The sequence below is a fragment of the Salvelinus alpinus genome, chromosome 3 (assembly GCF_045679555.1).
Source record: "Salvelinus alpinus chromosome 3, SLU_Salpinus.1, whole genome shotgun sequence".
NCBI classification, from domain to species: domain Eukaryota; kingdom Metazoa; phylum Chordata; class Actinopteri; order Salmoniformes; family Salmonidae; genus Salvelinus; species Salvelinus alpinus.
Genome location: NC_092088.1, coordinates 82,941,869 through 82,968,142, shown reverse-complemented (window position 1 = coordinate 82,968,142; position 26,274 = coordinate 82,941,869). Strand labels below are relative to the sequence as shown.

General features: G+C 43.5%; 1 protein-coding gene across 1 annotated transcript in view; it reads left to right on the top strand.

The window, feature by feature from the left end:
• The window catches only part of LOC139571454 (polycomb group RING finger protein 5-B-like), a 28,784-nt gene extending 20,757 nt beyond the window's left edge, over positions 1-8,027 (top strand). The window contains exons 7-8 of the mRNA XM_071394343.1: positions 3,218-3,307; positions 5,824-8,027. Of these exons, the coding sequence (XP_071250444.1) occupies positions 3,218-3,307; positions 5,824-5,871 (138 nt within the window). The 3' untranslated portion in view covers positions 5,872-8,027. The remainder of the gene's footprint in view (positions 1-3,217; positions 3,308-5,823) is intronic.
• The last annotated feature ends 18,247 nt before the right edge of the window (positions 8,028-26,274 follow it).

The window sequence follows — 26,274 nt, the reverse complement described above, 5'->3', positions numbered from 1 at the left end:
TACAGTGCATTCGTGAAATGTTCAGACCCTTCCCTTTTTCCACATTTTGTTACGTTACATCCTTATTCTAAAATGAATTAAATATTGTTTTTTTCTCAGCAATCTACACACAATACCCTATCATGGCAAAGCGAAAACAGAAATACCTTATTTACATAAGTATTCAGCCCCTTTCCTATGAGACTTGACATTGAGCTCAGGTGTGTGCTGTTTCCATTGATCAGCCTTGAAATGTTTCTACAACTTGATTGGAGTACACCCGTGGTAAATTCAATTGATTGGACATGATTTGGAAAGGCACACACCTGTCTATGTAAGTTCCCAGCCTCCCGAGTGGCCCAGCGGCCTAAGGTCTACAGATCCGGATTCGATCCCGGGCTGTCGTGCAGCCGGCCGCGACCGAGAGACCCATGAGAAGGCACACAATTTGCCCAGCGTCGTCCAGGTTAGGGGAGGGTTTGGGTGGCTAGGATGTCCTTGTCCCATCGCGCTCTAGCAACTCCTTGTGTTGCGGCCGGACGCATGGACGCTGACTTCAGTTGTCAGCTGTACGGTGTGTTCTCCAACACATTGGTGCGGCTAGCTTCCGGGTTAAGCGTGCAGTGTGTCAAGAAGCAGTGCGGCTTGGCGGGGTCGTGTTTCGGAGGACGCATGGATCTCGACCTTTGCCTCCAGAGTCCGTAAGGCAGTTGCAGCAATGGGACAAGACTGTAACTACCAATTGAATATCACAAAATTGGAAAGAGAAGGGGGTAAAAAGTACCCCAAAAATATATTAAAAAATCGATAAATAGATAGATATAGTGCATGTCAGAGCAAAAACCAAGCTATTAGGTCGAAGGAATTGTCTGTAGAGCTCCGAGAGGATTGTGTCGAGGCACAGATCTGGGGAAGGGTACCAACAAAGATTTTGCAGCATTTTTGGTCCCCAAGAACATAGTGGCCTCCAATCTTAAATGAAGATGTGTGGATCCACCAGACTCTTACTAGAGCTGGCCGCCCGGCCAAACTGAACCTCAAGGAGGTGACCAAGAACCTGATGGTCACTCTGACAGAGCTCCAGAGTTCCTCTGTGGAGAAGGGAGAACCTTCCAGAAATACAACTATCTCTGTAGCATTCCACCAATCAGGCCTTTATGGCACAGTGGCCATACAGAAGCCACTCCTCAGTAAAAGGCACATGACAACCCGCTTGGAGTTTGCTAAAAGGCACCTAAAGACTCCGACCATGAGCAACAAGATTCTCTGGTCTGATGAAACCTATTTGGCCTGAATGCCAAGTGTCAAGTCTGGAGGAAATATGGCACCATCCCTACGGTGAAGCGTGGTGGGGGCAGCATCATGCTGTGGGGATGTTTTTCAGAGGCGGGTACTGGGAGACTAGTCAGGATCGAGACAAAGATGAACGGAACAAAGTACAGACAGATCCTTGATGAAAACCTACTCCAGAGCACTAGCTATAGTGGTGAGTTGGACCTCCAGGCAGAGGAACAGTTATAGTGGTGAGTTGGACCTCCAGGCAGAGGAACAGTTATAGTGGTGAGTTGTATCTCCAGGCAGAGGAACAGTTATAGTGGTGAGTTGGACCTCCAGGCAGAGGAACAGTTATAGTGGTGAGTTGTATCTCCAGGCAGAGGAACAGTTATAGTGGTGAGTTGGATCTCCAGGCAAAGGAACAGTTATAGTGGTGAGTTGTATCTCCAGGCAGAGGAACAGTTCTAGTGGTGAGTTGGATCTCCAGGCAGAGGAACAGTTCTAGTGGTGAGTTGGACCTCCAGGCAGAGGAACAGTTATAGTGGTGAGTTGTATCTCTAGGCAGAGGAACAGTTATAGTGGTGAGTTGTACCTCCAGGCAGAGGAACAGTTATAGTGGTGAGTTGGACCTCCAGGCAGAGGAACAGTTATAGGGGTGAGTTGGATCTCCAGGCTGAGGAACAGTTATAGTGGTGAGTTGTATCTCCAGGCAGAGGAACAGTTATAGTGGTGAGTTGGACCTCCAGGCAGAGGCACAGTTATAGGGGTGAGTTGTATCTCCAGGCAGAGGAACAGTTATAGTGGTGAGTTGGACCTCCAGGCAGAGGAACAGTTATAGGGGTGAGTTGGATCTCCAGACAGAGGAACAGTTATAGTGGTGAGTTGTATCTCCAGGCAGAGGAACAGTTATAGTGGTGAGTTGTACCTCCAGACAGAGGAACAGTTATAGTGGTGAGTTGTATCTCCAGGCAGAGGAACAGTTATAGTGGTGAGTTGGACCTCCTGGCAGAGGAACAGTTATAGTGGTGAGTTGTATCTCCAGACAGAGGAACAGTTATAGTGGTGAGTTGTATCTCCAGGCAGAGGTACAGTTATAGTGGTGAGTTGGACCTCCAGGCAGAGGAACAGTTATAGTGTTGAGTTGTATCTCCAGACAGAGGAACAGTTATAGTGGTGAGTTGTATCTCCAGACAGAGGAACAGTTATAGGGGTGAGTTGGATCTCCAGACAGAGGAACAGTTATAGGGGTGAGTTGGATCTCCAGACAGAGGAACAGTTATAGGGGTGAGTTGGATCTCCAGACAGAGGAACAGTTATAGTGGTGAGTTGGATCTCCAGGCAGAGGAACAGTTATAGTGGTGAGTTGGATCTCCAGGCAGAGGAACAGTTATAGTGGTGAGTTGTATCTCCAGGCAGAGGAACAGTTATAGTGGTGAGTTGGACCTCCAGGCAGAGGCACAGTTATAGGGGTGAGTTGTATCTCCAGGCAGAGGAACAGTTATAGTGGTGAGTTGGACCTCCAGGCAGAGGAACAGTTATAGTGGTGAGTTGTATCTCCAGGCAGAGGAACAGTTATAGTGGTGAGTTGTATCTCCAGACAGAGGAACAGTTATAGTGGTGAGTTGGATCTCTAGGCAGAGGAACAGTTATAGTGGTGAGTTGGACCTCCAGGCAGAGGAACAGTTATAGTGGTGAGTTGGATAAAAAAGAGCAGGACCTTGTCTCGCCAGTCACTGGTACAGAAATGGTTGAGAAACGCTGTACTGTACTGCCAATGTTATGTGTCAGCACTACTGCCTGTGTCTACGTAGGGTCAGGGTGTATGTGTGGGGATGGGGCGTATGTATTAATGGTGACCTGTTGGTGGGGTGGGGGCGTGTGCGGTGATGTGGGCTAGTGTGAATAAAATGCCAGAGCCAAATTCTTGTCCCAGTCCGCCCCTGTGTGTGTCCTCTCTCCCCAGCTGGATGTGCTGTGTAATGGGGAGATCATGGGGAAGGACCACACTCTGGAGTTCATCTACATGACCCGCTGGAGGCTGCACAGTGACAACGTGAGTGTGTTATGTCAATCCTTCCTGTTCTTTCCTCCTCACTCCACCGGTCTCATCCAGTTCTTAGGTAACCTCTGTACTTCTCAATACCCGGTTATTGATCATGTTCTTTCTGGCATGTCCTGACATCTTTCACACCCACCCAAATTCCCAATACACCATGTCCATGTAAAGTATGACATCATACATCTACAGTATAAACATCATGGGATTGTGTTGTTATGTCATTTGATACCCCTTCCCTGCCCTCTAACCAGCTTTCTTTACCTTGTGTCTTCCGACCAGCTGTCTTTATCTTCCCTGCCCTCTAACCAGCTTTCTTTACCTTGTGTCTTCCGACCAGCTGTTTTTACCTTCCCTGCCCTCTAACCAGCTGTCTTTACCTTGTGTCTTCCGACCAGCTGTTTTTACCTTCCCTGCCCTCTGACCAGCTGTCTTTATCTTCCCTGCCCTCTAACCAGCTGTCTTTACCTTGTGTCTTCCGACCAGCTGTTTTTACCTTCCCTGCCCTCTGACCAGCTGTCTTTATCTTCCCTGCCCTCTAACCAGCTGTCTTTACCTTGTGTCTTCCGACCAGCTGTTTTTACCTTCCCTGCCCTCTAACCAGCTGTCTTTACCTTGTGTCTTCCGACCAGCTGTTTTTACCTTCCCTGCCCTCTGACCAGCTGTCTTTACCTTCCTTGCCCTCCGACCAGCTGTTTTTACCTTCCCTGCCCTCCGACCAGCTGTCTTTACCTTCCCTGCCCTCCGACCAGCTGTCTTTACCTTCCCTGCCCTCCGACCAGCTGTCTTTACCTTCCCTGCCCTCTGACCAGCTGTCTTTACCTTCCCTGCCCTCTGACCAGCTGTCTTTACCTTCCCTGCCCTCCGACCAGCTGTCTTTACCTTCCCTGCCCTCCGACCAGCTGTCTTTACCTTCCCTGCCCTCCGACCAGCTGTCTTTACCTTCCCTGCCCTCCGACCAGCTGTCTTTACCTTCCCTGCCCTCTGACCAGCTGTCTTTACCTTCCCTGCCCTCTGACCAGCTGTCTTTACCTTCCCTGCCCTCTGACCAGCTGTCTTTACCTTCCCTGCCCTCCGACCAGCTGTCTTTACCTTCCCTGCCCTCCGACCAGCTGTCTTTACCTTCCCTGCCCTCCGACCAGCTGTCTTTACCTTCCCTGCCCTCTGACCAGCTGTCTTTACCTTCCCTGCCCTCTGACCAGCTGTCTTTACCTTCCCTGCCCTCTGACCAGCTGTCTTTACCTTCCCTGCCCTCTGACCAGCTGTCTTTACCTTCCCTGCCCTCCGACCAGCTGTCTTTACCTTCCCTCCCCTTTGACCAGCTGTCTTTACCTTCCTTGCGCTCCGACCAGCTGTCTTTACCTTGGCATGTTCAGCTTTAGTTTGTCTGTCTTGTTAGACAACTGTCATTACCAAGGTCAGGCATGGGGGGGATTGGAAATGTGGGGAGCTGGCCATGGTGGGGGAACTGGACACAGGGGGCAACTGCATATGGGGGACATGGTGGGGAACTGGACTTACTGGACATGAGGGGGGGGGTGGACATGGGGCAGTGGTGGAAAAAGTATGTAAGAGCCGTATATCCAAAAAGCAAAACAGCCAGACCTTTTGTTTGGTTTGAGCTTGAGTTTTTCTGAAAGGTAACAGTCTTACGGATGCAATAAATGCTCAGATAAAGTGTGGATTCTCAAATAGGCAACACTTGAAATACATCTCTTACAGACAAAATACATTTATGCCTTAATGAAGGAATATAAACAGTAATCGTAAGCAGTTACAATCAGTCACTTTGCTTTAGAATAAACATCCTGTAGAAATTTATAGAACCCTATACATTTAAAAAACAAGTCCTGCAATGCTGAACAGCCTTTCACAGGCAGCTGATGCAGGTAAGGGTGTGTTTAACCTCAGAGACAGGACACAGGGGTGACTGGCCATGTCCTCAGAGCATCTAAATGACAGGCTTCTGTTCACTGTACCATTTCAGCTAATTATACTACTTATACTACTCAATGCCTTGATGGTTAATGGCTACTATACAAACACTTACAAATAAATCCAGACAGTGTTTTATAGATGCATACTGAGCAAGCCCCTAGGAATCATCAATTGCAGTAAAGTATGGACTGACTGCAGATAGTTCAGTGAGAAATCATAAAAGCATTACTCAATGCTGTGCATCTGAATGTCCAATGCTGCCTCCTGTCTTATTTCAACTGTCAGCCATAGGGATCTGGGATGGTTCACAGGAATGTGTGTTCTCCTTAAAACACCATCCAGGAAAACTTTGGCTTGAAGTCTGTTGAAAGGGGCCAATTCTGTCTCGTGGCATCCATTCCTGTGAAATATGGGCTGTTTAAGATGGAATTGCAAAGCTCATTAGTTAAATACGCTCTGCTTGTCAGAATGTGCCAGCATCTACTAGGCTATTTACTTTGCAAGTTGTCTTTTGAATAAACTTGAAGGTAAGTGACAATAAACAACATTAATGTCTCTTTCTACACTCTCCTCAGAGATATCCCATGGTCCTGGAGTACAGGCCAAGAATAGACTTTGGCTGAACGAAGCCCTGGAAGCCTTCATAGACAAACAAAGCAATGACTGGATGCACATGCAGCCAAGGCCAGGAACTCTGTCCTTCCAAACCTTTCTGAACTTCTCTACATTTGACCATTTATTTTTTCTTTCTCCTTCTGTTTCATTTAGTTGCGACTTTTGTTGCTGAACATTCTGTGTCCTTCGTTGCTGAACATTCTGTGTCCTTCGTTGTTGAACATTCTGTGTCCTTCGTTGTTGAACATTCTGTGTGCTTCGTTGTTGAACATTCTGTGTCCTTCGTTGCTGAACATTCTGTGACCTTCGTTGTTGAACATTCTGTGTTCTTCGTTGTTGAACATTCTAGTGTCCTTCGTTGTTGAACATTCTAGTGTCCTTCATTGTTGAACATTCTGTGTCCTTCGTTGTTGAACATTCTGTGTGCTTCGTTGTTGAACATTCTGTGTCCTTCGTTGTTGAACATTCTGTGTCCTTCGTTGTTGAACATTCTGTGTCCTTCGTTGTTGAACATTCTGTGTCCTTCGTTGTTGAACATTCTGTGTCCTTCGTTGTTGAACGTTCTGTGTCCTTCGTTGTTGAACGTTCTGTGTCCTTCGTTGTTGAACATTCTGTGTCCTTCGTTGTTGAACATTCTGTGTCCTTCGTTGTTGAACATTCTGTGTCCTTCGTTGTTGGAACATTCTGTGTCCTTCGATGTTGGAACATTCTGTGTCCTTCGATGTTGGAACATTCTGTGTCCTTCGATGTTGGAACATTCTGTGTCCTTCGATGTTGGAACATTCTGTGTCCTTCGTTGTTGAACATTCTGTGTCCTTCGTTGTTGAACATTCTGTGTCCTTTGTTGTTGAACATTCTGTGTCCTTTGTTGTTGAACATTCTGTGTCCTTCGATGTTGGAACATTCTGTGTCCTTCGATGTTGGAACATTCTGTGTCCTTCGTTGTTGGAACATTCTGTGTCCTTCGTTGTTGGAACATTCTGTGTCCTTCGATGTTGGAATATTCTGTGTCCTTCGATGTTGGAACATTCTGTGTCCTTCGTTGTTGAACATTCTGTGCTTGTGGCCAAAGTGATCTTCAAGACAAGTAACTAAAGACAAGCGTAGCTGAAACATAGGTGTATGAATATATCAAGTTGTATTTACTCCAACTCCAAGGGCTTCCACCCAATGCCTGACTAAAACATGTTTTATGTCTTTTATAAATGCACATAACATATCCACAGATTTGCCCACCATCAATCAATTAGGGAAATTTGCATGTGACAGGGCAACTTTAATAATGTTGTCAACAAGTTTCAAAGAGTCTAAACCGAAGCCCATTCGTCTTCATTCTGTTCTATGCTCAGTTAATAACCAGTCTGACAAGCTGCTGAAATCTACAAACACTCTCTGGCAGAGGCTGGGCAACCTGCAGGATGGGGAGATAAACATTAAGCCTCTCTCTCTCTTTCTCTGTCACACACACTCAACCCATACTGCGGTGTGATTACCCTGGCTCCTGCCAATCTCAGACTTGTGCTAATAGCTTTTTTGGCACCGTTCTGAGTGAGGAGGTATTACATTTTAGTTTTTCAGATTGATCATAGTATTTTTAGACTAGAGATTTATTATCTTAAATGTTTTTAAAGGGAAACTAATGGTGTCTACATTTCATATTGTTACTAGACCTTTGAGATATAAATGTGTTTTATGAAATAGATGACATTACAACATGAGAGTAAGATATATGTATTATGGATCTTGGATATCTTTGCTCACAGAACAGCTTTTTGCACTGTAAGAGCTGGTTGGCCGTAAAGCTTATTCTATTAGCGTTGAGGTGTACTGAAGCGGTCTCTTTCAGAGTAATTCAGTATAGAGAGTATACGGCGTCTGCTTCCTTATCTAGTCATCTCATGTTTAGCCTTTTAATCTATGTTGATATGATTTATATGTGAAGAACATTGAGGTGAAGACAAGCTGTCCTTCTGCTGAAAAATAGGATGCATTTTGGAAACATGTACATATTCTTATGGTTAACGTTTTATGCTGCTTAGAATATATTTTTTAAATGTACTGCCTGTGAATCATTCTTGAGAGAGAGCTGTGAAGAAAAATTGTTCATATCTGTACTTGATTTATAATTATTATTCATTAATAAATTAAATGTTTTTTTATTTTACTGACTGTCTTGACTTAAAGCTACAATCTGTAACTTTTTGGACAACCTGACCAAATTCACATAGACATGTGAGTTATAGATCTGTTATTCTCATTGGAAGCAAGTCTAAGAAGCGGTAGATATGCTTTAGGTGCGCTATTTCTATGCTTCCCATTCCTACATTTAATTTTTGCCTTTTACTTTTGGTTTTGTACACCAGCTTCAAACAGCTGAAAATACAATCTTTCTGTTTATGGAAAATATATTTCACAGTGGTTTAGATGGTACAATGATTGTTCTCTACACAATTACTGCTTGGTTTGACATGAACTGAAATTAGGCAAACCAGGAAATGGTGTATGAATTTCTTCAATTTCCATTGAGAGTTTTTCTGATCTGCTCGGGCTTTGGGCCTGTTGTCAGGATAAAGGACTGATGCTTTCACCAATACTCATATTTATGTCCTTGTTGAATTTGCAACTTGTTATATCTAGTGTTCTGTTTCCTCCTTTGAACGCCATGAAAGTATGTTTTATAGGTTTATTACAAAGTGCTCCTGCCCAAACTAGTGAACCCCTTCCGGGTCGGTCCAGTTGGAAAGACTACGATTTACCTGCTTTGTTTGTCTGGCTGGACAGGCAGGAGGATAGTGTTTCTAGATCAGGGATGGTGTCCCACTTTCCCCATCCCTAGCAAACACAGCTGATTTAAACTAATTGCGTTCTAAACTGAAGATCATGATTAGTTGATTATTTGAGTCCGGTGTGATAAATGGGGCTGGAGCAAACGTGTGACCATTAGGCACCTAATCCATGATTTGTTCTGGGTTTGGTCTGGATGTTGTTGCTGACAGTATTAGTCTCCGGTTGGTAGACTTGTCATCAGGAGAGTGTCATTGCATTCTGAGATGAGTTTGAGAACGGTTTCTGTCTTGCCTATATTAATTGGAATCCAGATGTCTCTTGACATCTGTTTAGTGTTCAGTTGGATTTATATCTGACAACATACTTTTATCTCTCTTGTCAGCTGTCTGTGTCGTACTTCCTGCTCATCAGGGAGCTTTAATGTCAGAAAATACTGTATACATGTATCTAGGCCAAAGTTCCCTACAGGCTTCATACTGTACGTTTTGTACATTCACTCTCTCATGCCAGCGGGCATTTGGGTCTGGAGGATATAGGGAACATTATATTTGCACCATTGAGTCTGTAAGATGTCTCAAGGGTCCTAAAACCCCTCAATACAATATCTTGTGTAATTTTGTTTGTGACTGTGATACATGAAGCATAATTAAGATGTCAGTGTTCTGACATCCGCATTTAACTGACAACCTGACGACAGTTGAGTTCATCATCTGGATGAAACTAGGGCGATATCGTGAAGCCCAGTGCTTCAAGGCATCTCTGATAACATTTTATACTGTATGCAACTCCTATATTTCTGAGTTGGTACATTTTAGGGAATGAGTTTCTTGGGACTTATTTACTGAGCAAACATTGACACTGCAATGTTCCGTTACAAACACACATGTTCTGGAAAGAAGAAGATTGTCATAACATGAACAAGAACTCTCCATAATAACAGTGGGCTCTTGTCCTTCTCCATTTCAGCCCACGGTGGTACAGTCCTCACAGCAACTGGTAGCCTCAGCCCACAGCAACAGTCCTCACAGGGGCGGCAGGTAGCCTAGTGGTTAGAGCGTTGAACTTGTAACCGAAAGGTTATGAATGTTTTGTTCTGCCTGAAAATGTTTTGTTCTGCCTCTGAACAAGGCAGGTAACTCACTGTTTCTAGGCTATCATTGAAAATAAGCATTTGTTCTTAACTGACTTGCCTAGTTAAATAAAGGTAAAAAAATACAAATAAACTCTAAGCCCACTGTGGTACACTCCTCACAGCAACTCTAAATATAGAACTAATAACAGCAGTGACTGTCACTAACACTTTGATTGCTGACCTCGCCTGAGGATGACTTCACCCTGTGTAGCAAGTACTCCATATGTCTGCCTTAGGTGATTTCATCACATGTTGTACAGTACGATATACAGTACCAGTCAAGTTTGGACACACCTACTCATTCAAGGGTTTTTCTTTATTTGTACTATTTTCTACATTGTAGAATGATAGTCAAGATATCAAAACTATGAAATAACACATGGAATCATGTAGTAACCAAAAAAGTGTTAAACAAATCAAAATATATTTTAGATTCTTCAAAGTAGCCACCCTTTGCCTTGATGACAGATTTGCACACTATTGGCATTCACTCAACCAGTTTAACCTGGAATGCTTTTTCCAACAGTCTTGAAGGATTTCCCCCATATGCTGAGCACTTGTTGGCTGCTTTTCCTTCAATCTGCGGTCCAACTCATCCCAAACCATCTCAATTGGGTTGAGGTCGGGTAATTGTGGAGGCCAGGTCATCTGATGCAGCACTCCATCACTTTCCTTCTTGCTCAAATAGCCCTTAAACAGCCTGGAGGTGTGTTGGGTCATTGTCCTGTTGAAAAACAAATGATAGTCCCAATAAGCGCAAATCAGATGGGATGGCGTATCGCTGCAGAATGCTGTGGTAGCCATGCTGGTTAAGTGTGCCTTGGAATTCTAAATAAATCACCAGCAAAGAACCCCCACACCATCACACCTCCTCCACACTTGCGGAAATCATCCATTCACCTACTCTGCGTCTCATAAAGACACGGTGGTTGGAACCAAAAATCTTAAATTTGGAATCATCAGTCCAAGGGACAGATTTCCTCCAGTCTAATATCCATTGCTCGTATTCTTTGACCCAAGCAAGTCTCGTCTTATTATTGGTGTCCTTTAGTAGTGGTTTCTTTGCAACAATTCGACTATGAAGGCCTAATTCACACAGTCTCCTCTGAACAGTTGATGTTGAGATGTGTCTGTTACTTGAACTCGGTGAAGCATTTATTTGGCCTGCAATTTCTGAGGCTGGTAACTCTAATGAACATACCCTCTGCAGCAGAGGTAACTCTGGGTCTTCCATTTCTGTGGCGGTCCTCATGAGAGCCAGTTTCATCATAGCTCTTGATGGTTTTTGAGACTGCACTTGAAGAAACTTTCGAAGTTCTTTAATTTTTCCGTGTTGACGGACCTTCATGTCTTAAAGTAAGGATGGACTGTCGTTTCTCTTTGCTTATTTGTGCTGTTCTTGCCGTAATATGGACTTAGTATTTTACCAAATAAGGCTATCTTCTGTATACCACCACTACCTTGTCACAACACAACAGATTGGCTCAAACACATTAAGAAGGAAAGAACTTCAACAAATTAACTTTTAACAAGGCAGACCTGTTTATTGAAATGCATTCCAGGTGACTACCTCACAAAGCTGGTTGAGAGAATGCCAAGAGTGTGCAAAAGCTGTCATCAAGGCAAAGCCTGGCTACTTTGTTGGTTACTACATAATTCCATATGTCTCATTTCATGGTTTTGATGTCTTCACTATTATAATACAATAAAGAAAAACCCTTGAATGAGTAGGTGTGTCCAAATGTTTGACTGGTACTGTACATCTTTTCCCCCAAACAGTACCCCATAAAAAGCCTTGACTACTTCTTTAATTCCCTCTGAATACGTTTAGAAAAAAACCCAATCTTTCGTCTTTAACCCCATAGTTACCCCTCCCTTGCTAACTATATTCTTAAAGGACCTTGGCCACTTCTCCCCTACTAGTTCCCTCTCTTTACTTCCTTTCTTTTATGCTCTGCTAAAAATGACATTTCTCTCTTTACTTCCTTTATTTCTTTCGTTAAAATCAAGGCCTTAAGTTAAAACACAGTTCCAGTCGCCTCTGCAGTCCCACCATGCAGCGTTTTTGTCTTTTTCCTCTCTGAAGAAGGTCCTCGTCGTACCCTTCACCATTTTCCACCACTCTGCTCGTGTGTCAAAAGAGTCCTGTAATGTCTGCTGCTGGCTGAACTGCACCATGTACTGGCTACCTACTCCGTCATCTTCTAAAAGGGAGCAGTTCAGTTTCCAGGGCCCTCTTATGTGATCTGAGAAGAAGCAGGGGTTATTCTAGCATCAGTTGGGGGACTGTCATGGGTAAACAGATAGTCGATAGAGAGGCTCTGGTGCCGTCACCACTGGTCCAGATGAAGCCCTCTTCTCTTGGATGCAGGGATTTGAAACAGTCAGTCATTTGAAAATCCCTGCACAACCCTTGCAACAAAACACTGAACTTATCTACCTTAAAATCTTCTAACACCCCTCCCCTGTCTACTCTACTTAAAACACAGTTAAATTACCCACCCACAACTGAAGGATTCCTCCCTACCATGTGGGTCATTCTTGTCATTAAAACCGTAAACATTTATCACATTTATATCCCTCTCTATAAAGGTCCATTTTGCCTAAAGAGCACACCCAACAACCACTACTGTACTTGACTTTACCACCACCTGTGGGGTCTCTCTCATCAAGGGGTACTGGCTTTAAAACAGTTTAATAGGGGTTACTCTGGACACTCATTGAGAGGTACTGGCTTTTTCCCTCTCTCCCTCCGGGTAAGGGGGGGTGGCAGGGAAAGGAGGTTAAAATCAGCCTTAAAAAGAAGGCTTGGTTGGGGGAGTTAGTCTTCCTCCCGCCCTCTGAGCTCTCCCACCCCCCTTTACCTTTTTTCCCCTCCACCTATTCAGGGTCAGAGAGCTCCTCAGCATTTATTTTTTGTGGGGGAGAGTACTCTTCCAGCGTCTCCCTCCTCGCCCCCTCATCTCCTGTGCTCTTCCCTTTTGCCCTCCAACACCGTCTCCATACTGCCTGACCCGTTTGGGGAGGTCTCGCTCATCGAATTTGCAAGGCCGTCTTTCTTGGCCCCTTCTTCTTCAGGGGTCACTTTAGTCTGGAGCGGGGGGATTGGGGTGGGGATTTCCCCCCCCCTCCCTTCCACTTTCTTCCACCACCGCACCTTCTGCACCTTCCACAACAACAACCTCCTCCGCAACCACCTTTTCCACCTCCGCAGCAACTGCCGTTCCCCTCACATGGCTGGGTGGGACCGCTCTCCACAGAGGTGGCACACCCTTCCATTTCCGCACTCCTCGTAGCAGTGTCCCACCTCCCAGCACTTCATGCAGACCACTTTGTCACAAGTCTCTGCCAGGTGGCCATGTTCATTACATTTCCATCACAGCTTGCGCTGGCCCTGGTAATAAACATGGCCCCTGTTCTCCCCAAGGACTATGGTGGACATGATGGCTTTCAACCCACCATAGCCCTTGGGATCCGCTCTCTGCTGGACAGTGACCCTCCAGGTCCCCGTCCAGATTCCATCTGGATCCTTCACCTGGGTCAGGGATCCCTGGATTCTTCATCTGGGTCAGGGACCACTTCACGTTGCAGTACTTGCCCAGCCACACAGCAAAGTCCTCTGGTTGTGTGGTCTCATTGTACTTACGGACAATAACTGTTTTAATGCTATTTGCCCGTCAGCTTTGTCACCTCAGACATTTCTGTGAGGGACCTCTGGGTATTCAGGGCATTCTGGCCCCAGAACTCCCTCAGGTGTTGGCACCAAAGCCTTCGCAAAACGGAAGGCCAAGATGCAGTTCAGCAGGTAAGAACAGTTACTACACTGGATCATAGAAGTGATACCTACAAGGGGTTTGGAGCAGGGTCATAGGGTTTGGAACAGGGTCGTAGGGTTTGGAGCAGGGTCGTAGGGTTTGGAGCAGCGTCGTAGCGTTTGGAGCAGGGTCGTAGGGTTTGGAGAAAGGTTGTAGTTCTTGGGAAGGACAGTTCTGGTCCCGGGTACAAAAAAATATGCTCTGTATGCGTTCGGCAAATATCAATGGGAACATTTGAAAAACTGATGTCGAAGTTTGAATATTTATAAACATGGGAAATAACTACTTTGACAGTAATAAAGTACAGAAGTAATACCTTCAACAGTCACTTGGTAATCCATTGTCCAATCAGAAAGGAGAGAGAACTTTTCTGAATTAAATTCTAATTTAAAGCAAAGTTGGAAAACAATAACCCATCAAGTACGTGTGGGGATCAAATGTTGCTTCAATATCACAACCAATAGCCGGCTGAAATGCTTCAGACCAAAACACACATCACCACAGGATATGGAGCTCTGTCGCCACCAACTGGCCATTCTACATTACTCCAGTTCTACCGACTGTTTTTTTCTCTGACACAGAAGATTGATTAACAAGTGATATGGTTGATTGGCTCTTTATTTCCCACATTGCTAATTTAAGGGCAACCACCAGAGTTGCACCCTCATTCCAATTTGAAATAGGCCTACGTCTAGCCTATAAAGTCCCACACAACACTGCACACGTCACGGTGTAGAGGCTAATTGCATTATCAATAATGATGCAGCCGTGTGTATGTTATGAATGAGATCCTCCATTTGGCCTAGCAAGCGCAACATCTATTTTGTTTTTACATATAAGAGGGAGGGAATAGCTCACAAACAAATAAATGGTACTAGATAAGACTTGTGAATTTGTGCTGGAACAGCCATCAAAACAGAGAAGGTGTGAATGGTGTATAATGGTCTCTTGCGGTGGGTAGGTGCATGTGAATATATATATAGTGGTCTCTCGTGTCCGTTTGCTTCCATATGACCTGGAGAAACCAACCTTCTGCGAGTTGGCTTTTCTTCAGGCTGTCCTGTAATCCCATCAAACATATATGTATACTGAACAAAAATATAAACGCAACATGCAACAACTTCAAAGATTTCATTGAGTTACAGTTCATATAAGGAAATCAGTCAATTGAAATCAATTCATTAGGCCCTAATCTGTGTATTTCACATGACTGGGCAGGGGCTCAGCCATCGGTGGGCCTGGGAGGGCATAGGCCCATCCACTTGGGAGCCAAGTGGATATCTTCTCCTGTCCTTGATCCTAGGCTTTTTCCCTCTTCAGTCAAATTCCACTGAAAACCCAAATCCTAACTTTATTATGTAATCCATAGGTTGCATTATAAAAGCACGCCTCTCGCCTATGCATGTCAAAATACCGCTATAACATTTCTCCCACTTCTCTGCACTTTCTTGTACTTGCTGCCCATATTAGAGCTTTGGTAGAGAATGTTTGATCAACAAACGGTATGAGAGTAGATATGGATATTTTAAAACAGAGTTGGTCCCTGTTAAGATAACTTGATATTTAAACAATTTCCACTCTTCGTCTCCCCATTATACGGATAGCAGATCAGCTCATGAATAATCATCAACTTAATTTTGTCCAAATATATGAGGTATGAATGTCTAGGAGCAACAACAGCTCAGCCGCGAAGTGGCCCAGACCCTGGGACCAGGCAGTCCCACAGGTAAGTCAGGGGTCAACGCATGATCCTTTTCAATCCTCTTTCTGATTTAGCCAGCGTTCTGAATAAGACTAGACTGAACATACAGTACAAGCTGGCTGTTCAGTCACAGTCAAAATTCAGCTGTTTTATCCACTTCACATTCAGTGGTCCAGTATGGCTCAGTTGGCAGAGCATGGTGCTTGCAATGTCAGGGTTGTGGGTTTGATTCCTGGGGCCACCCATGCGTAAAATGTATGCATGCATGACTGTAAGCTTTGGATAAAAGTGTCTGCTAAATGGCATATATTATATTATTATTATATACTAATGACCTAATAGGTCCAGGACAGCAGAGGAGAAGAGCGATAGGAAATAGAGAGCAGCATTGGAACATGAGGAGCAGGTAGATTCTCCTCAGCCTTGTACCTTCCTGTGCTCTAGCAGTGCAGAGGGATTTGTGACATCACAGGGGTTAACAACCTTCATGATCTGTGTCATGCCATCTATTCCCATCAGTGACATTGTTCAGTCCATATTGGATTACTGCCGCTCTGCTTGCACATAATCAACTGCAGTGATGGAACATTATGCATGCGGACACAATATGTGCCCATTCAGAGATGAGGACTGGCATTGGGTTGGCCACATTAGCTGGAACGTTGAGCACTCTGCCCAGGACAGTGCCCTCTGATGGGTAGGGAGGAGGCATTATGCGGCGGGCAGGGACATGGCACCATCCTGGACTGGTACCACAGTGGAACTCACACCGTCAAGAGTTAATCTCCTGGTTATTTTGACAAGGTTCAGGAGAGGTCCTTTACACAGTGTCTAGTAGAGGTCTATGGCCAGGCTTTGCTGTGTATTCAAGTTTGAGTTTCATGTTGTGTTGTTAGGCTACAGACTTCGATATGATTGAAAGTACAGTGCAGGTTCATAGTTAAAGGGGCAGTCTGCAGTAAAAAAACAAATTGGACACCCCGCCACTGATTTGGTATACGGCTGTGGTATGGGGCTGGAGAAATGTAACCACTCTCAAATTCCTATACAGAGCTATGGATGCAGGCACCATCCATGATATCAAAATGATAGTTTTGAAGCTATATTGTGTCTGTTCACAATTACATTGTTTACAAACAATGGCGTAAAAACTCATATTTTGGGTTCTGATGGGGTATGAAAGTTTAACCAAGCTCATGAAGATTTTATATTCATATTCTTCAAGAATCAATGGTGAAACAATATATCACTTTAAAAGTAAAAAATACAAGTATTTTGTGAGGCAGAAGTATCCAGTATTTAATAGACATCTTTATCCATGCAGTCTTTGTGTCTATATTGACTGTGATAACACTTTCATTTTTCAGGCCAGTTTAAGATAGTACTTAAATTTGAACAAGTCATTTCTAAGTAAGTACTTGGTTAATACTGAGCTGTAAAATAAAGGGTTACCTAGCCTGCTGTATTCCTCTATGTCTCAGCCTCTTATCCTTAGGTTCCTTCTCACACATAGCATTCTTCTCTCCCCTACACAATGGGTTCTCTGACAGCTCAACTCAACTTGAGACAGGCTGAGGATGGGGTTGCGTGTATCGTCATCCGGAACTGGATGCCTTCATTCAGGGATGCTAATAGCTGTGTGAGAAGAGAGAGAGAGGACAGTGGTCAGAGCTCTCCTGTCACTCATAAAGCTCTGCCAGCCAGTTTGTTTACTCTCATTAATAGGACCACACATTAGTGTTAGCTGGGTCGAGTTCAGGAGCGAAATGTTTTGTTCTTATTGGACATGAATCAAATCAAATCTATTTATATAGCCCTTCTTACATCAGCTGATATCTCAAAGTGCTGTACAGAAACCGAGCCTAAAACCCCAAACAGCAAGCAATGCAGGTGTAGAAGCACAGTGGCTAGGAAAAACTCCCTAGAAAGGCCAAAACCTAGGAAAAAACCTAGAGAGGGACCAGGATATGAGGGGTGGCCAGTCCTCTTCTGGCTGTGCCGGGTGGAGATTATAACAGAATATGGCCAAGATGTTCAAATGTTCATAGATGACCAGCAGGGTCAAATAATAATAATCACAGTGGTTGTCGAGGGTGCAGCAAGTCAGCACCTCAGGAGTAAATGTTAGTTGGCTTTTCATAGCCGATCATTAAGAGTATCTCTACCGCTCCTGCAGTCTCTAGAGAGTTGAAAACAGCAGGTCTGGGACAGGTAGCACGTCCGGTGAACAGGTTAGGGTTCCATAGCCGCAGGCAGAACAGTTGAAACTGGAGCAGCAGCACGGCCAGGTGGACTGGGGACAGCAAGGTGTCATCATGCCAGGTAGTCCTGAGGCATGGTCCTAGGGCTCAGGTCCTCCGAGAGAGAGAAAGAAAGAGAGAATTAGAGAGAGCATACTTAAATTCACACAGGACACCGGATAAGACAGGAGAAGTACTCCAGATATAACAAACTGATCCAAGCCCCCCGGCACATAAACTACTGCAGCATAAATACTGGATGCTCAGACAGGAGGGGTCAGGAGACACTATGGCCCCATCCGATGATACCCCCGGACAGGGCCAAACAGGAAGGATTTAACCCCACCCACTTTGCCAAAGCACAGCCCCCACACCTCTAGAGGGATATCTTCAACCACCAACTTACCATCCTGAGACAAGGCCGAGTATAGCCCACAAAGATCTCCGCCACGGCACAACCCAAGGGGGGGGCGCCAACCCAGACAGGAAGATCACGTCAGTGACTCAACCCACTCAAGTGACGCACCCCTCCTAGGGACGGCATGAAAGAGCACCAGTAAGCCAGTGACTCAGCCCCTGTAATAGGGTTAGAGGCAAAGAATCCCAGCGGAGAGAGGGGAACCGGCCAGGCAGAGACAGCAAGGGCGGTTCGTTGCTCCAGAGCCTTTCCGTTCACCTTCACACTCCCGGGCCAGACTATACTCAATCATATGACCCACTAAAGAGATGAGTTTTCAGTAAAGACTTAAAGGTTGAGACCGAGTCTGCGTCTCTCACATGGGTAGGCAGACCATTCCATAAAAATGGAGCTCTATAGGAGAAAGCCCTGCCTCCAGCTGTTTGCTTAGAAATTCTAGGGACAATTAGGAGGCCTGCGTCTTGTGACCGTAGCGTACGTGTAGGTATGTACGGCAGGACCAAATCAGAAAGATAGGTAGGAGCAAGCCCATGTAATGCTTTGTAGGTTAGCAGTAAAACCTTGGAATCAGCCCTTGCCTTAACAGGAAGCCAGTGTAGGGAGGCTAGCACTGGAGTAATATGATCAAATGATCAAAAATATTCAGGTACTACTTTAATGAAGGTAGTATTTTAACACCATTCTGAAACGTGTTCTCCCTACTTAACACTACCTAGGAAAGAGTGTCTTTCCACAATGTTACAATGGATATAATCATCATCAGTATCGTTTGGCTGCAGAACAGTCAATTGATACAATTGCCTCATTCATTTTGCTGACAGTACTCTTTTTGTGGGTCGTAACACGTCTGTTCAATTGCTGACACAGCCTCTATTGAACTGTCTTTTTGAACTGTCCTTACCCTCGGTGGGAACGGACCACCCTAGCCCAGAAAAAAATAGGCTAGTGCCATGTTAAAAAATGAATAGTAAACATTTTGGCTGAGAAAGGCGGGGAGCTCTATTAAAGTAATTATCCATGAGGCAGATTGGAGCCCTGTTTTTCCCCTAAACGGCACACAGACTGATCTAACACAGTGTCCTCAATGTGAGTTAAGATACAGCAGATGGTAATGATGAGGGGCCTGCAGTACAGACATGTTTTCTTAAGCAAAGAAATCCAAGCTCATTATTATGAATTACAAATTAACATAGAGAGATGGTGCAGGCTGGCTACTACCGATTATTACAACCATCCAGGGACAGCCAGGGAAAAGGGATCTTTACTAATGAATGACTACACTATGTACACACACTTAATTATTGGACACTGTGATCAGATGACTGAATTTGGGACAACGGGCTTTTGTTCATGTTTTCACAGCCTTAAGTGAAAGGTTGTTGGGTACACCTTTTTTAAAGGGTACTTATCAAAGTTGAATGCCTGTTAGTAATCATGTTTTAGTTTTTTACAGATATTGCTCTGAGTGTGATGTGAAAGTACCAGACTTTGTGAGAGATTGGGTTTGAAAGCACAAAATAAAGCAGACTAGTCTTTGTGAGTCCTTTGAAAGGGTTTCTGCCAACATGAATTGTTTGATACCACTGCTGCCTAAATACTCCTCTGGAAACATGAGTCTGGAGGTTGATGAGCTTGTATCGCAGGTTGCTCCCATTTCACCTCCCTCTGTTCTCTTTTTCATTAAAAGAAAGGAAGATAACTGTTTGAGGCTACTGAAACGAATAATACAACTTTGTAGCTGGAGAAGAATGGAAACCTGGACAAAGGTTGGTTTCTAATCGGTTTCATAAATTCTCTAGGGTAGGGGGCAGCATTTGGAATTTTGGATGAAATGCATGCCCAAATTAAACTGCCTGCTTCTCGGGCCCAGAAGATATGATATGCATATAACTGGTAGATTTGGATAGAAAACACTCTAAAGTTTCCAAAACTTTCAAATAGTGTCTGTGAGTATAATAGAACTGATTTGGCAGGCGAAAACCTGAGAAAAATCCATTCAGGAAGTAGTTTTTTTTGTGGTTTTGTAGTTTTCTATTCAATGCCATTATAGTATCCATTGACTTAGGACTCAAATTGCAGTTCCTATGCCTTCCACTAGATGTCAACAGTCTTTAGAAATAGTTTCAGGCTTGTATTCTGAAAAATGAGGAAGTAAGAGCAGTCTGAATGAGTGGACCCTAAAGTGTCACAGAGCTTTTTCATGTGCGAGACCGAGAGAGTGCCTTTCTTGTTTACCTTTTATATTGACAACGTTATTGTTCGGTTGAAATATTATCGATTAGGCTAAAAACAACCTGAGGATTGAATATAAACAACGTTTGACATGTTTCTATGAACTTTACGGATACAATTTGGATTTTTTGTCTGCTCGTTTAGACTGCGTTTGAGCCTGTGGATTACTGAAGAAAATGCGCAAACAAAACTGAGGTTTTTGGATATAAAGAGACTTTATCGAACAAAAGGAACATTTATTGAGTAAATGAATGTCTGCTGAGTGCAACCATATGAAGATCATCAAAGGTAAGGGATTAATTTGATCTCTATTTCTGACTCTTCTACTTGGCTGGTTACTGTTTGTAATGATTTGTCTGCTGGGCTATGTTCTCAAATAATCGTAAGGTATGCTTTCGCCGTAAAGCATTTTTAAAATCTGACACCGTGGTTGGATTCACAAGAAGTTAATCTTTAAACCTATGTAAAATATGTTTTGTTTTCTGAATTTTTATAATGAGTATTTCTGTATTTGAATTTGGCGCCCAGCAGTTTCACTGGCTGTTGAAGAGGTGGGACGCTAACGTCTCATGTACCCAAGAAAGGATAAGGTAAGGAAGATACAAACAAAGAGTTGGACTGTGTTTCCTAAATTGTATGCCTGGCTATGTCGTCCTGAAGTACTCTGCACAACCCAGTGAGAAAAATGATGTAAAAAGACATCTAAAATACATATTTCCAGATGTTGAAATCAGGTTTATTTTCAGTTCTGAACTAAACTTTTTGGTCATTGTTTCTATGGCTGAATTTCAACGGTACATTCATTAAAACCAGTTATGGACAGGGGGCAGCATTTCCACTTTGAACGAATTGCGTACCCAAACAGAATTTTCTCCTACTCTGCCCCAGAAGGTAATACATGCATATTATTATTACTATTGTATAGAAAACACTCTGAAGTTTCTAAAACTGTTTGAATTATGTCTGTAAGTATAACAGAACTCATTTGGCAGACAAAAACCTGAGAAGACTTCCAAACAGGAAGTGAGAACTCGATTTTCAAAACAGTGCCAAATGATACCCCATATAGTTATGGTTAAGCAAACACTTCCTAGGGCTTCCACTAGATGTCACCGTCTTTAGATTTTGGTTATATGATTCTACTATAAAGGAGGGGCTCATAGGAGCTATTTTACTGAGTGGTCTTCAGAAATTCTCAGTCTCATTTTGCGTGCGAGCGAGAGAGAGTGCTCTTGTTCCAATGCTCTTTCTTCAGACAATGAAATTCTCCGGTTGGATCCTTATTGATGATTAATGTTAAACACATCCTAAATATGGATTGCATACATCATTTGACTTGTTTCTACGACCTGTAACGGAACTTTTTGAGTTTTTGTCTGGAGGGATTGCTCGTGCGTCATGAAAATGGATTCGTGGGCTGAACATGCTAACAACAAGTGGCTAAATGATGGGCTTTATGGAACTTTTCAGTCATTTATTGTCGAACTGGGAATCCTGGGAGTGCCTTCTGATGAAGTTATTCGAAGGTAAATGCATATTTATAGTGTTTTTGTAGCTTCTGTTGACGCCAAAATGGCGACTATTTCTTTGGCTGGATTGTGCTCTGAGTTCTCAGATTATTCTTTTTCCGTAAAGTTTATTTTGAAATCTGACACAGCGGTTGCATAGAGGATAAGTTTATCTTTAATTTTGTGAATAACACTTGCATCTTTTATCAATGTTTATTATGAGTATTTCTGCAAAATCACCGGATGTTTTGGAATCAAAACACGTAGCACGTAACGCGCCAATGTAAACTGAGATTTTTTTAATATATATATATATGCACATTATCGAACAACACATAAATGTATTGTGTAACATGATGTCATATGACTCATCTGATGAAGATGTTCAAAGGTTAGTGATTAATTTTATCTCTATTTGTGGGTTTTGTGAAAGCTATCTTTGCTGTGAAAAAATGTCTGTGCTTTTTTGGATTTGGTGGTGAGCTAACATAAATATATGTTGTGTTTTCGCTGTAAAACATTTAAAAAATCGGACACGTTGGCTGGATTCACAAGATGTTTATCTTTCATTTGCTGTATTGGACTTGTTAATGTGTGAAAGTTAAATATTTCAAAAAAATATTTTTGAATTTCGCGCGCTGCCTTTTCAGCGGAATGTTGTGGGTGTTCCGCTAGCGGAACCCCTGGGCGAGAGAGGTTAAAAGGTGCACTATACAGAAATCCCTCCGACATTTCCTGGTTGCTAAAATTCTAATAGTTCTCCTAATTTCAGTTTATGTGGCAAGACAAGCAAAATATAGTGTAGAGAATGTGTCAAACTCATTCCACGGAGGGCCGAGTGCCTGCAGGGTTTTGCTCCTCCCTTGTATTTGACACAAATTAGTAAGGAACTCCCCTCATCTGGTTTTCTTAATTTTTACTTTTTTTTTTTTTACCCTTATTTAAACAGGGAGTCACATTGAGATTAAAAATCTATTTTACAATAGAGCCTTGTACACATTACAATAAAAACAGAATATTAAAACATACACATGTGTATAAAACAGTGGAGACTGAAGGGATCTCTAGTGTTATCCATTCCAGCAATCATGTTCAAAGAAGTCTAACCAGCGATCATGTTCAAAGTAGTCCAACCAGCGATCATGTTCAGAGTAGTCCAACCAGCGATCATGTTCAGAGTAGTCCAACCAGCGATCATGTTCAGAGTAGTCCGACCAGTGATCATGTTCAAAGTAGTCCAACTAGCAAACATGTACAAAGTAGTCCAACCAGCGATCCAGCGATCGTGTTCAAAGTAGTCCAACCAGCGATAGTGTTCAAAATAGTCCAACCTGGGATCATGTTCAAAGTAGTCCAACCAGGGATCGTGTTCAAAGTAGTCCAACCAGGGATCGTGTTCAAAGTAGTCCAACCAGCGATCGTGTTCAAAGCAGTCCAACCAGCGATCGTGTTCAAAGCAGTCCAACCAGCGATCGTGTTCAAAGCAGTCCAACCAGCGATCGTGTTCAAAGCAGTCCAACCAGCGATCGTGTTCAAAGCAGTCCAACCAGCGATCGTGTTCAAAGCAGTCCAACCAGCGATCGTGTTCAAAGCAGTCCAACCAGCGATCGTGTTCAAAGTAGTCCAACCAGCGATCGTGTTCAAAGCAGTCCAACAGGCGATCATGTTCAAAGTAGTCCAACCAGCGGTTGTGTTCAAAGTAGTCCCACAAGGGATCATGTTCAAAGCAGTCCAACCAGTGATCATGTTCAAAGAAGTCCAAACAGCGATCCAGGAATCATGATCAAGGTAGTCCAACCAGTGATCATGTTCTAAAGTAGTCCAACCAGCGATCAGGTTCAAAGTAGTCCAGCCAGGGATCAGGTTCAAAGTAGTCCAACCAGCGGTTGTGTTCAAAGTAGTCCCACAAGGGATCATGTTCAAAGCAGTCCAACCAGTGATCATGTTCAAAGAAGTCCAAACAGCGATCCAGGAATCATGATCAAGGTAGTCCAACCAGTGATCATGTTCTAAAGTAGTCCAACCAGCGATCAGGTTCAAAGTAGTCCAGCCAGGGATCAGGTTCAAAGTAGTCCAACCAGTGATCATGTTCTAAAGTAGTCCAACCAGCGATCAGGTTCAAAGTAGTCCAGCCAGGGATCAGGTTCAAAGAAGTCCAACCAGGGATCATGTTCAAAGTAGTCCGACCAGCGATCATGTTCAAATTAGTCCAACGGCGATCATGTTCACAGTAGTCCAACCAGCGATCCAGCGTTCACGTTCAAAGTAGTCCAACCAGGGATCGTGGTCAAAGAAGTCCAACCAGGGATCATGTTCACAGTACTCCAACCAGCGATCCAGCGTTCACGTTCAAAGTAGTCCAACCAGGGATCGTGGTCAAAGAAGTCCAACCAGGGATCATGTTTAAGGTAATCCGACCAGCGATCATGTTCAAATTAGTCCAACGGCGATCATGTTCACAGTACTCCAACCAGCGATCCAGCGTTCACGTTCAAAGTAGTCCAACCAGGGATCGTGGTCAAAGAAGTCCAACCAGGGATCATGTTCACAGTACTCCAACCAGCGATCCAGCGTTCACGTTCAAAGTAGTCCAACCAGGGATCGTGGTCAAAGAAGTCCAACCAGGGATCATGTTCACAGTACTCCAACCAGCGATCCAGCGTTCACGTTCAAAGTAGTCCAACCAGGGATCGTGGTCAAAGAAGTCCAACCAGGGATCATGTTCAAAGTAGTCCAACCAGCGATCATGTTCAAAATAGTCCAACCAGGGATCATGTTCAAAGTAGTCCAACCAGGGATCATGTTCAAAGTAGTCCAACCAGCGATCATGATGAAAGTAGTCTAACCAGTGATCATGTTCAAAGTAGTCCCACAAGGGATCATGTTCAAAGAAGTCATACCAGATTTCCAGCTATTATGTTCAAAGTAGTCCAACCAGGGATCATGTTCAACGTAGTCCAACCAGGGATCATGTTCAACATAGTCCAACCAGGGATCATGTTCAAAGTATTCCAACCAGGGATCATGTTCTAAAGTATTCCAACCAGGGATCATGTTCTAAAGTAGTCCAACCAGCGATCATGTTCAAAGCAGTCCAACCAGCGTTCTTGTTCAAAGTAGTCCAACTAGCTATCCAGCGATCATGTTCAAAGTAGTCCAACCAGCGATCGTGTTCAAGGTGGTACAACCAGCGATCGTGTTCAAAGTAGTCCAACCAGCGATTGTGTTACTTCTTAAAAGTAATCCAACCAGCGATCATGTGCAAAATAGTCCAACCAGCAATCATGTTCAAAGTTGTCCAGTCAGCGATCATTTTCAAAGTAGTCCAACCAGCGGTCATGTTCAATGGTGTCTTACAACAGGAAAAACCTATAGAACAGTTGAACTACAATAACATTCTCAATAATGGTTACAGAAATGTGTTTCTTACTATGACTGTGATATGGTGTTGTTTATCTACCTTAGTGCACTGGCTGTAAGTCACTCTGGATAAGAGTGTCTGGTAAATGACCTAAATGTAAAAGCATGCTGGTTATTATTCTAATGAGCTCCGCCAACAAACATGACCAGACTACATCTGAACCAATCATAGAAGTCTATGTTTCACAAGTTTTAGAGTTTAGTTCAGTTTAGTTGAGTAGAGTACAACAGTGTAAAGTACAATAGAGAACATGATAATGTACTGTACTGAACTAATACTCTACTGTACTATACTGTAACGGCTGTCCTCGCTGACAGAAGGAGAGGACCAAAACGCAGAGTGGTTAGTTTCCATAGTGATTTAATAATTAACAAAAACAATATGCGATACAAAATAACTACCGTGACAGTCCTGTGTGGCGGAACACTGACACAAGAACAAACACCCACAAAACACACGTGAAACCCCGGCTGCCTTAGTATGATTCTCAATCAGGGACAACGATTGACAGCTGCCTCTGATTGAGAATCATACCAGGCCGAACACAAAATCCCAACATAGAAAATCACACATAGACAAACCCACCCAACTCACGCCCTGACCAACTAAATAAATACAAGACAAAAGAAAACAGGTCAGGAACGTGACATATACTGTACTGATACTCTATGGTACTGTACTGTATTCTGCTGTGATCTACTGTACTTTGGTCCAAGTTTGCTGTCTAAACTTGGCCCAAATCTTTTATTAAAATGTTATTTTATTTAACCTTTATTTAGCTAGGCAAGTCAATTAAGAACACATTTACAATGACGGCCTACCAAAAGGCCTCCTGCGGGTAAAAAACCCAAAAACGATATAAATATAGGACAAAACACACATCACAACAAGAGAGACAAAACAGAACTACATAAAGAGAGATCTAAGACAACAACATAGCAAGGCAGCAACACATGACATCTCAGCATGGTAGCAACACAACATGGTAGCAGCGTAAAACATGGTACAAACATTATTGGGCGCAGACAACAGCACAAAGGGCAAAAAGGTAGAGACAACAATACATCACACAAAGCAGCCACAACTGTCCATAAGAGTGTCCATGATTGAGTTTTGAATTAAGAGATTGAGATAAAACTGTCCAGTTTGAGTGTTT